The sequence below is a fragment of the Solanum stenotomum genome, chromosome 8 (genome assembly GCF_019186545.1).
Source record: "Solanum stenotomum isolate F172 chromosome 8, ASM1918654v1, whole genome shotgun sequence".
NCBI classification, from domain to species: domain Eukaryota; kingdom Viridiplantae; phylum Streptophyta; class Magnoliopsida; order Solanales; family Solanaceae; genus Solanum; species Solanum stenotomum.
In genome coordinates, this window is record NC_064289.1 from 23476404 (window position 1) to 23489032 (window position 12629).

The 12629-nt window shown below is 31.1% G+C and overlaps 1 protein-coding gene across 1 annotated transcript; it reads left to right on the forward strand.

Moving 5' to 3' along the window:
• The first annotated feature begins 9893 nt into the window (after nucleotides 1-9893).
• LOC125874864 (cytochrome P450 71D7-like) lies at nucleotides 9894-12310 on the forward strand. The gene is made up of 2 exons (XM_049555901.1): nucleotides 9894-10787; nucleotides 11658-12310. Exons 1-2 carry the CDS (start codon nucleotides 9894-9896, stop codon nucleotides 12258-12260), a joined length of 1497 nt encoding a protein of 498 aa, XP_049411858.1. The 3' UTR covers nucleotides 12261-12310.
• The last annotated feature ends 319 nt before the right edge of the window (nucleotides 12311-12629 follow it).

Here is a 12629-nt window from a genome sequence, read left to right on the forward strand (position 1 = left end):
GTTTTTTTCTTTTAATCATGTGCAACCAACCCGCATTAATTAAGGAGATGTGGAATTATTTTTTTTTCCTTGTTTTTGACTCCTATAATTAAGGAAGTTAGCTTTTCAATTTCTTTAAATTCTCAAACTCAACTTTATTTAACCGTCTATAAAAAAAAATATTGACGCAATTTACAGAAAAATAAATATATATTTGATTGTAATTTTATGAATTTTTTTTTTTTACCAATCAACAATAATTAGTTTATTAGAAAATCGATTGCCTACTTTTAAGAAGTGAAATATATATATTTATTAATTAACATATTAAAAAAAGGTTACACCAATTTTTAAGGAATGAATTTTTTAAAATTCTTTAAATAACTTATTAAAAGATTGTGACTACTTCTAAGGTAAGAAAATGTATTATTAATGCTCTAACATGTATTAATTATCACATAATCGACATAATTAATCAAATAATATTAAATGACATTTTATTAGAAACTGTAATAATACATATTCATAAATTATACAATAATTAAAGTTGCGATTACATAATATATACATAAGAAAAAATATGTATACACAAAAAAATATTCATAAAAATAGACGTGTAAATTTTATTGATGTATACAGTAATTGTAGCATATATACATAAACTTTATATTGTATACATAAGAGTATTACCATCAATTATACGTATTACTATAATGAATACAAGAATGAGATTAATATGATACATATATAAATTTTATTCATTAATTGTACATGTGATTTTGTTTATGTATACGGTAACTGCACTGTATATACATTAGTTCGTATTCATTGTGTATTCAGTGATTTGTATTCACATAATAAACTTGTATATTTTAATTTAAATTATAACAACCCGGGAGCACCCCCTAGCCGTTACATGTGTATTCGACCTCTCGGAGGTCTTATACAAGCCTTATCATTCATTCATCGCATTCGGTAATAAAAACCGTAAGGAATTTAAACTTTTCTTTACAAAGAAGACATTTCATTAAAATAGTAAGCGGAAGACTTCTAGACTTTATACACTTATGTCTCAAACCATCTAATACTTTGAATACAACATTAGGATTAAGCCCATACAAAACTTAAGCAAATACTAGAAAGACATAAAAAAAAAAGGGACATGTAGGGTATTGTCCTCGAATCTATGAGGACTCACCAAGTCTTCATCTTCAACACTTAGAAACCTATCAAGTAGCCATGACATGTCACCATCTCCAAATCCCTACACTTTAGTCAAAAAGGAAAAGAAAGGGGTTAGCACAATTAAGTACTAAGTATGGAGACCATGCAAAAACAATGCACAACGGACATTTACAAGAAATGTATGCTTTCATATCATTTTGATAAAACCTTCACTTCACAAGTATAAGAGACATAATACAAGTCAACATTCACATATAAGACCATAGCCAACCATACACATACTCAACATATATCCATATGCAACTCATGCTTAACTTTAAAAGAACACATGCCATTTCATTACCATAGGACCTCTTCCTAATATAACCTTAAGACACACTTGAGTGAAACAAGAAGTGACCGCCCATACAACCTCTTAAGTGTTCCTTAAGATTACCTTAGATAAGGACATTTCCTTTACAACATAACATCAATAGACCAACATTCTTTAAGAAACCATTTAGGAGACATTCAAACACATAAGGGGACTTTCACATAATAGTCGTTAGACTTAGGGAACTTACTTTAGTATTTTCAAAGCTTACTCGTGCCATATGTAGATAGCATCACATACTACAACCTACACGTTGTAGAACCTATCCAATAACTAGAGTGCACATCCCACATGATGGGAATAGGCATAACCGACATAGACCATACTAGCTAGGCATGGAATTCAGAGTCTATCCTACTCCGTGCAGGTTGTCCTACTTGCCAAAGGTAGAACTAGTAAGCAACCCATGTAGGTACATGATTTAGGGGATGTCCAAGAAAGTTCATTGTGCCTAATCTCATACTCAACTAGGCCACCTTCCTAACCACATCCATTCGGTGCTAGCCTTGTTTCCCATAGAGTACTCAATCACATATGTACTTAGAGAGGGTTCCTTTTCTAGTTCAACCAACTCATAGTACCTCTTCCTAAGAAAGGCCCCATTTCTTAGTCATGGCCAATCAAGGTTCATAAGGATAGCTCATTTGACTTTCTTAGATAAGGATTATCATACTGTTCCGGCTCCATCCATCTCTAAGTTTATCATCTCACTCAAGAAGGGAACTTCGCCCCAAGGCCCATCCTTCAAGGTTATACATTTACTTAGGAAAGCTAGACTTATGAAAGGGCACCATTTCTTAGTTCTGCCGATTCAAGTCTTGGCCTATAATTCCTCTTTTAACATTTATAGAAAGGGCACCATTTCTTAGTTCTAGCCCACTTNTTATACATTTACTTAGGAAAGCTAGACTTATGAAAGGGCACCATTTCTTAGTTCTGCCGATTCAAGTCTTGGCCTATAATTCATCTTTTAACATTTATAGAAAGGGCACCATTTCTTAGTTCTAGCCCACTTCACACATTCATGCATTCAAGACTTTAAGTAGCAAGGAGAGACACTTTAGTCTACCAACCAAGTCACAACATTATCATCTAAGGATACTTCATAATCCAACATCATTTCATATATACCTCATGAGAAATCATACTTTAAATCACAATGTTATACCCTTTACATAAGATCATCACAAGATCACATAAACTCATTCACATCATGCCTTCACATATAGCTTCACATAAAACTTTACATAAAGCTTCGTATAGGACTTTACATATAGCCTCATATATGTATAAAAATACAACAATATAATAACACTCATATATTGCCCTTCATGGCCTCAATTTCCAATAATACCACACAAGAATAAGATATAACACTTCCACCAAAGGTGGGTTCAACCTACCAACAACAATCAATTCCATAAAGAGAGTTCAAGCTTTCTTACCATAATCCAAAGCCATAGCCAAAAACATCAATACTTCACCCATAAGGCTTACCACCCTTAATTAATTCATTATCAACAATTAATCATAAATAAACATTAAACAACACAAGAGATGTCAATTCAATTCACTTTACACATATTTTCATCAATTTTGAATTTATAGAAATAGACCCACTTCATAGCAAATTTAGGGTTTTAGTGAAAACATGGATTCTTGAAAAAAATTCATATAAGATCATCAATTATACTTTAATTCACCAATATAATGCTTTTGAAAACAATTTATCAATGAACCCATGCTTAGAATAGAAATTAGGCTTTTTGTTCTTTGAAGACTTTTGAAACCCTTTTTGAATGGACTTCTTGAAAGAAAGGATAATCAAGGATCAAGGGATCCCCATACCTTTTCTAAGATTTCCCGAGAAATTTGATGAAGAAAGCCGTGAATCCAAAACCCTAGCTCCCACTTATTCTTGTTCTTCCTTGAGTTAGAGAGAAATATAGAGAGAGAACTTTGGATTTGATTTGGGGAAATAATGAGTGAATGACTTGATAAAAAGACTTAAAACCTTATATATTTATGAAATAAGTCATTTAGAATCAACCCCACATAATAAAACATTAAAACGAATTTACCAAAAACCCCCTAACTTGAGGCAGCCCGTCAGGGACCACGCCCAACTAAACGGGTCGTGAGGGGCACCACGGCTCGTGGTGGTGCCCGTGGTCCCTTGACCAGTGAGCCTTTCCACCAATTCAAGCCCTCAAGGGCCCAAGGCATCTTCATGAGGGCTCCCACGATCCGTGTTGCACACCACGAGTCGTGGTGGAGCTCGTGAAGGTGAGGCAGCACCTAGGCAAAGTTGTCTTGCCTCCCTTGAGACCAAGGGATCTTCACGCCTAACTATATGGACCGTCTAGGTCACCACTGGTCGTGGTGGTGCCCGTGGTCTTTGGGGCAGTGAGCAACCAACTTAGGACAGCCTTGGCTTTTTGGCTAAGGCTTACCCATTTTGGCTTGGCTCCTTGTCTAGCACCCTCAACCAACCTAGAGTAGGTTTCATAGCATAGAGTCTAACACGTGCCTTGATGTTGACTCACTAAACTCTTCAAACTAGACCTCAAAAGCCAAAACTTATCATTTAAACAAGATAACCGCTACAAAAACACATGAGAGGCTCTAGTTCTTCCTATTTCATTTTGAGGGGTGTTACATAAAGTGAGATTAGAATTCATTAGTATACATTGGGTTGTATTCATCAAAATCAACATTCTGATTTTTTATGAAGATCTTACGAGAATCTTTCTTACCCATGAAATTGAGAACAAAAATTTCAAAAAACTATTACCTGAATTTTCGCCAAAAAAAGTTTTAAAAACTTTAGTTCCAAAAATCACGACATTTCAAAATTAATGGGGCAAGAAATGCTGCATAATTATATATTAAAAGAAATTATTGAAAGGATCAATCGATAAACATACAGGTATATCTGATTTGCATAGACAGAGTAAATTAAGGAGAATAAGAGAAAATTCAGAAGAGAAGCAAATATATATATATGAAAAGGATTTTAGAAAGAAAACAAAAGAAGGTTGAATAACCTAAATTTTCACAAAAAACAAAATTGAAAAAACTTCAATTCTACAAATCATGAAATTCAACAATTAATTGGACAAGAACAAGATTATATATAAAGATGATTTTTAGAAGTAACCATGAAAAAACATATTGTTATATTTGATTTTCATAAACAGATTGAATTAAGGAGAAGAATTAAAAATTAGGGAGAGAATAAATATACGCATGAAAAGAATTATGGAAAAAGAAAAAGGAGACAAAAAAGAGAAGAACTCTATTTTAAAAGTGTTGAAAAAATAAAAAAAAGAGATAAAAATAGGGATAATAAAACAATATTTTTTTTCTTTTCAAGAAAAAAAAACAGCAATCAAACGTGTGTTTGAGAAAAATAAGGAGAACAAAAATACATTTTTAAAAAATGAGAAAAATAACTATTCAATGCCAAATAAATAAAACAAAGTCTTTTTCTTGCTAAAAAATTAAAAGTGGGCTATTTATTGCTAATTTAGTCTATAGGGTGTTATGCTTTGTCATTTTGTCATAGTTTTTGCCTCCATAGATAGGACTGAGGATATGTTAGGGCTCAATCATTTTAAAAATATTTTTAACTGATATATTTTATTTTATTTTATATTTTAAAATCAAATTTATACGATTTTTCTCGAATATGTCATAATTTAAAGATTATTCTCACATTTTATATGTATTTTTTTATATTATCATATGAGACGCTATACTCAATTATTTAAAGTTGTTTCACTTGAAGTATTTTTTTTAATCAATACTTAAGAACAAGTCACATTGTGACAAGTTCAGATCGAACTACAATTATCCACATGTGACTAGAGCTGTCAATATGGGCTGACCCATCCCATCCGGGCTAATTCATACATGCTTTGAAATTTGACGGGTCAGGCCGGGCTAGCCCATTTTTTATGTGGGCCAGAAAATGGTCGGCCCAGCCCACAAGTACGTGAGCTATAGGCTTGCCAAGCCAGGCCTCTTTTCTTAAAAGTCTATTTTTTTATAATTTCTTAAATTAAATTATAATCTAAAAATTTATCATAAATATCGACAAGACAATATTACATAGTGTTAGTGTTACCACTTGTTAATCAAATATACAAATAAAATTATCTTTATAATATTTATTAAGTTTGATTTCAAGTAAAAGCATAAATAACTAAATAAAAATATTAACCTAATTATTTTCCATTGATCATAATAAAACACAAAAACTATGACAATATTCCATGGACTATGGCCTATGTAGTGATTCCGAGAAATTTTAGGGAAATTTAATTTTATGTAGTACATATTTTATAAACATAATTTGTATTTAAATTGTAATATTTCAAACTTTAAATAAATTTTGAGTTTAGACTCTTGTTATTTTTAATACTCTATTTTATTTTTATTTTTTAATTAATTTTATTTGGCCCACGGGCCGACCCTATCCATATTTCTCAAGCCTCACAAATCGGCAAACTTATTTAGACTGAGCTAAAAAGCCCTTTTCTTAAATGAGCTTCAAAAATCGTAGCCCAACCCTATTAAATCACGGGTTAAGCTAGACCGGCCCAACGGGCCTAGCCCATATTGACGGCTCTACATGTGACATGCCTCCTTCTCATCTCTCTCTTTTCTTTTCTTTTTTGAACTTCTTCAAATATATAGATCAAGCCAGAAGTGTGGAAGAAGACAAATCCTTCCAAAAAAAGAATTGTTAATATAAATCCAATTTTAAATTGTGCTACATCATAGAGTTATAAGTCATTTTTGTCATAGAATGTCACCGTACATAAACGGATCCAACAAATAACGAATGAACATACATGCAATCATCGCATCTAACAAGTACAATATATAGGAAACTGTTGTGATTCGTTTGGTTGAGAATAAATTATCCTGAGAATTGAGATTAACTATTTCGAAATAAGTTATCTCACCATGTATATGAAATAACGTATTTCATCACTATGATATTAATACCTTATACCTTCATCCAAACACAGAATAAAATAATTCTATATTTTATCGTGAGATTATTATATCTTATGTTCACACCAAATGACTTCTTTGTGTTAGCAATATTCTTTATATTTATAATCTTAAAAAATTCTTAAAAGAACAATAGTATTAAGATTAAGTTTTGACTTTTTAATTCGTAACAAATTTATAAAATGAGCATTCACTTAGTACGATGCACGGATAAGTTCACTAATTTTATATATATAGATTTGAAGAATTCTCGACTTTACTAGAAACTTTACTTCATAATTCCTATTTTTTACATACAAATTCTTGATTTTGAGGAACAACTTGATAACCCCATAGGAGTTGTGTGTTATGTCTAGCCCATAAGCCTTATGAAACTATGGACTGCCAAAGCCCACGAGACCACTTAAACTCCAATTCGAGAACCCAAAGGTATTTGCACAAACAGAAACAATTACACCATTGTTTTTTATAAAATAAGTGTCAATGGTAAGATAACAAGATAGATGGATGAGAAATCATATGTTTAATATTTTAATTTTACTTGTTCTCGATGCTCTCTTTGTTACAAGAAGAGGACGTATATATAGGTGTAAATACATGGGCATCAAGTGTGATACATGGATATCTATTACCATGTATATACTTTGGGCATCAAGTATATCATATGGTTAACTAGTATACAACACTTAACATATTGTTTGTATATTTATCTTACAATACATAATATATTAATGTGGACATCCATTTTACAACACTTCCCCTCGAATGTTCATATAAAAGAAAAATAATAGTGAAAGAAAAAGAAAAGGCACAAAATAGTCCCTTATCTTTGGGTTAAGACTCAAAGTCATCCTTGAGTTTTCACATGGAGCATTAATAGTCCCTCATGTTTGCAATATTGGGGCACTTTTGGTCCAACTTCAAAATTTTGCCTATTTTTAACATTGATTTTATTCATAATTTATGTATGAAATGTTTCATCGTCATTTTATATATTTAGTAGAAATAATAACTCCATGTGAGAGATTGTGAGAAGAAAAACACCTTATTTGGTTTAGTAGTAATCGTATTGCAAGTAAAGTCGAGAGGTTCATCACAACGATTTCACGTACAATAGTACAAAGGTTTCTTTTCTTGCAATGTCGTATGTTAAAATATTCTTAGTTTAGCTGCAATAATATTTATACTGAACATAACAAGATGTTCTTCTTCTCACCTTCTCTCACATAGAGTTATTATTTCTACGAAATATATAAAAAGACGATGGGACATCCCTTACATAAAATTATAAAATTATGAACAAAATTAATGTTAAAAAATAGGCAAAAATTTAGGGGAGGACCAAAAGTGCACCAATATTGCAAACATGAGGGACTATTAGTGCTCCGTGTGAAAACTTAAGGATGACTTTGAGTCTTAACCCAAAGATGAGGAACTATTTTGGGCCTTCTCCCTAATACTCATTATTTGTTGTCTCATTGAAAACTTTACCTGGAAAACCTAGTGGGATAAAGTCTTGGTTAAGAAAAAAAGAGTGCGACGCGTATTTACTCCCCTGATCAAGAACCATTAATTAACCTTTCTTTGATTAGGGGTAAGTTAGTATACAAAAATACTCTAAGAATGATTAGTTTCTTTAAGAGAATATGCCAAGATAAAAATATCTCTTATTTTGAAATGAAGAGTACATATATTCTTTTTTCACAATATAATTTGATATATGTGGATTTTAATTGCTACTTTTTTCTATCAGAATATAAACAAGATATTTAACCAGATGTGTTCAATTAATTTAATATCCTATAATTAAAATTTAAGGAAACTCTAACTAATGATGTTCAAGATTAATTATTAAATTGGTATGATGCATTACACCTAAGAAGAATATTATAGGGGTAAAGATTTTTAAAGAAGCTCTTACAATTACGGACACATTCTTAGAGTTGCTTTACACATATAGAAAATGCATAGGATTAGACCAGGGCTGACTCTAGAAAAAAAGTAAGTGTCTTAGACCCCCCCATATTTGAGGGGCTTCGTTTTCTTTACCAACAATAGATTTTAGATAAAAAAAAAATTAAAAAAATACATTGAATATTATTTATAGAAAATGTATTTTTTTTCATATAAAAGAAAAAAATTATTTGAAATTTTTTTCATATCTATAATACTATATTTTTAAAAAATTAAATGAATTGAATATAACAAATTACATAAAAGAATAAAAATAATTTAAGGTTTCTATTCAATTTTAGCTTTGGGTCACGAATATACTTAAGCCACCCCTAGATTAGACATGTGGGTTATTACAAATAACAATTGGAAGTGAATTGCAAACCCACCGACGTGTCTATGATATTTGTAGGAGGGCCTGCCAACCTTGCTATGAAAATAAAAAAAGATAGATGTAATATTATAAATCACAAAATAATAATAAAATTAGAAAATATAACAATGGAATTTCAAGAACCTTGTTATTGTTCTATAATCTATATCAAACTAAAAATGCTACTGTATGTTTCACAGCTAGTCAGTCACTCCCTTGTGTTTTTCATACTTTTATTTTTCCAATTTCTTGGCCAACTTTAAGGATCAATATTTTGTGTAATAAACTTTAAGTTAAAGATTTTTATGTAAAAAAAAAAAATACTTTGTTTTAAATTTATTTGGCATCTTTCGGACTTCGAAATTCTAAGTGATCTTTCTTTAAGTATAATTTTTTTTTATATCTTTTAAATATTCTGAATTATCAATTATTGTGACTTAGTTATTGTACTTTATATGTAGTTTTCAAATATGTAAATTTTATTTCGACAATCAATGTTCGAGAGGATAACTAAGACTTTTGTAGTGTAGGGGTTAAATAATTCCAAAAATCCATATTTGATTTGTGATAATAATTAAGACTTCTCATAATTTAGGTGTGCATTTAATAAAGTGTGCCAAGTTTAAAGAGACTTTTAACTATTAACTCTTTAAAATTACTTCCCTTCGTCCCATTTTATATGTCATTTTTTTACTTTGCACTTGCATTAAGAAATGATGTAACTTTACCCTTCTACCCTTATTTAATGTTTTCTTAAGTCAACTTTATTAATAAATGACAAGATTAATTAAACTATTCTATCAAGGGTATAATAGGCAAAATATGATAATTTATGCATAAATTTTATAAAATGACAAATATTGTGGTCCAACTATTTATAGAAATAGATGACATATAAAATGGGACGGAGGGATTATCAATCAAGTATTCATTGGACAAGCTTTATCAAAGCAGCTAAAATTTGTTAAAGCAACATTCATCACAAACATCTGTTTCTTAGTGAAAATGTACTCTTCCCTTTTTACCATAGTTTCTTTGCTTCTCTTCTTCTCCTTCTTTTTCATTCTACTTAGTAGAAACAGAAAACAAACAAGGTTGCCTCCAGGTCCATGGAGACTCCCTTTTATTGGAAGTCTACATCACTTGATTGGAAGAGGACATTTGCATCCTAATCTTAGAAATTTAGCACAAAGGTATGGTCCTCTCATGTACTTACAACTTGGGGAAATTCCTGTTGTGATCATATCATCATCTACTATTGCAAAAGAGCTTCTAACAACTCACGATCTCGCCTTTGCTGATAGGCCACAATCTACGTCCACAACCATCATATTTTACAATAATAAAGACATTGTATTTAGTCCATATGATAATTACTGCAAACAAATGCGTAAAATTTGTAAGGTACAACTTTTTAGTGCAAAGATGGTCAAGTCCTTTAGTACGATTCGAAAAGATGAGATTTCAAGTCTCATTTCATCGATTCGTTCTACGAGGGATTCTCCGATTAACATGACAGAAAAAATCTTTTGGTTTACCAATTCTGTCACTTGTAGTGCGGCATTTGGGAAAATGTTCAAAGATCGAGATGAGTTTGTAAAATTGTTGAAGGATATATTGATATTAGCATCAGGATTTTGTGTGACTGATTTGTTTCCTTCTTGGAAATTACTTCACAAACTAAGTGGTGCGGAATCTAGATTGATGAATGCCCATAAAAAGGTCGATGAAATAATGGAAGACATCTTAAAGGAGCATCTTGAAAATAAAGCAAATAGAAATAAGGGAATTGGTGATCAATTTGGAGGTGAAGATTTGGTTGATGTTTTACTTAAGGTTATGGAGGACGCTGAACTTGAATGTCCAATCACAAATGACCACATTAAAGCTGTGATTCTTGTAAGTTTGGGTCTCATCTCATAATCTTCTTCCCTCCCCTTTATTTTAGAGGAAATTTCACAAACAGCCGCTAAAAATAACTTAATTAGGCTTCATAGTTGTAGTTTTTTAATTACGATTCGTAGCAACATTTAGAGGGAGGAGAGAGGTGAGCGAGATTGGGAGAGAGAGGCGAGTGGGAGAGGGCAGAGAGGTGAATTGTATTTGTATATCTGTCGAATTGTATATGTATATCTGTCAGATAATTGTATATATGTAACTTGTATACATATGTATCTGTATGTCTAGCGAGTGAGATTGGGAGAGGGAGGCGACATGCAAGCAAGATTGGGAGGAGGAGAGAGGCGAACAAGAGAGGGCAAAGAGGGGAATTATATTTGTATATCTGTCATATAATTGTACATGTATATGTATAATTTGTATGTGTATATGTATAAGAGAGGAGAGAGGCGAGAGAGAGGAAGAGAAGAGAGAGACACACATAATTATAGCTAAAAAGAGGTCACACGTGATAATTAATTCAAACTATAGTTATGTTATCTAATTAACTAGTATATATTTGCTTATCCGTGTAATTTCTCCTTTATTTTAAGGGTTGCCTTAGCCTTTTCTTCCTTTTTCATGCTTATTTTTTAAAAAAAAAAATCTGATTTATTAAGTTATTTCTATTATTATTTAATTCAATAAAAGTAGATTGATTTTTTATTTTTTTTTAATTAATAGTATGGATATAGCTAAAAATAATATCATTAAGTTATCGAGACTCCTTGAAAGATTTTTCCTTAATATTATAGTACCCAAATTTCATATTTTACCTTATGTACGATTTTAACTTTATTGACTTTATTTATTTACTTAATGTTGATGTAGGATATTTTTATTGCTGGAAGTGAAACTTCATCTACAATTACTATTTGGGTATTATCAGAAATGATGAAAAATCCAACTATTATGGCCAAGGCCCAAAAGGAAGTGAGACAAGTCTTTAGGGGAAAGAAAGATTATGATAATGAAGAAGATTTGGAAAAATTGACGTACTTAAAATTAGTGATTAAGGAGACATTAAGGTTACATACACCAGCTCCTCTTCTAGGACCTAGAGAATGTAGGGAGCAAACAAATATAGATGGATATACCATACCTCTTAAAACTAAGATATTGGTCAATGCATGGGCACTTGCGAGAGATCCTAGAAGTTGGCATGATCCTGAAAGCTTTATACCAGAGAGATTTGAGAACTCTTCAATTGACTTTATGGGAAATCATTTTGAGTTTATTCCATTTGGTGCTGGAAGAAGAATGTGTCCAGGAGTGCTATTTGGTCTAACTAATGTTGAACTTTCTCTAGCTCAATTACTCTATCACTTTGAATGGGAACTACCATATGGAATGAATCCAAAAGATTTGGATATGACGGAAACATATGGATTAAGTGGAGGGAAACAAAGAGATTTGTATTTAGTTGCCAGATAACTTGTTCCTTAATTTATTATGATTCATGTAATATGAACTTTAATATTATTTCTCAAAAGGCATTGTTTTGGTTTAAGAATGGTAAAACTTGATGTTATTTTCATTTTGATAAAAAAATCTAGGTTATTAAATCTCCTTGTTATCGGGTTTGTTCTGAATTAGCTATTGATACTATTCTATTAAGTGTTAATCATGGACGTAATTAATTTCAATTGCTAGAACTTCCCACTTACTAACAATATCATTTCTTAAAACTATTTTTTCGAAATAACAGTTTTAAGAAATGATTAAGCTAATAGATTATGTGATGAAGGATATTGTTGATGAAAAATTCAATTGTTTTGGATCAATTTACTATTTTTCATTTAT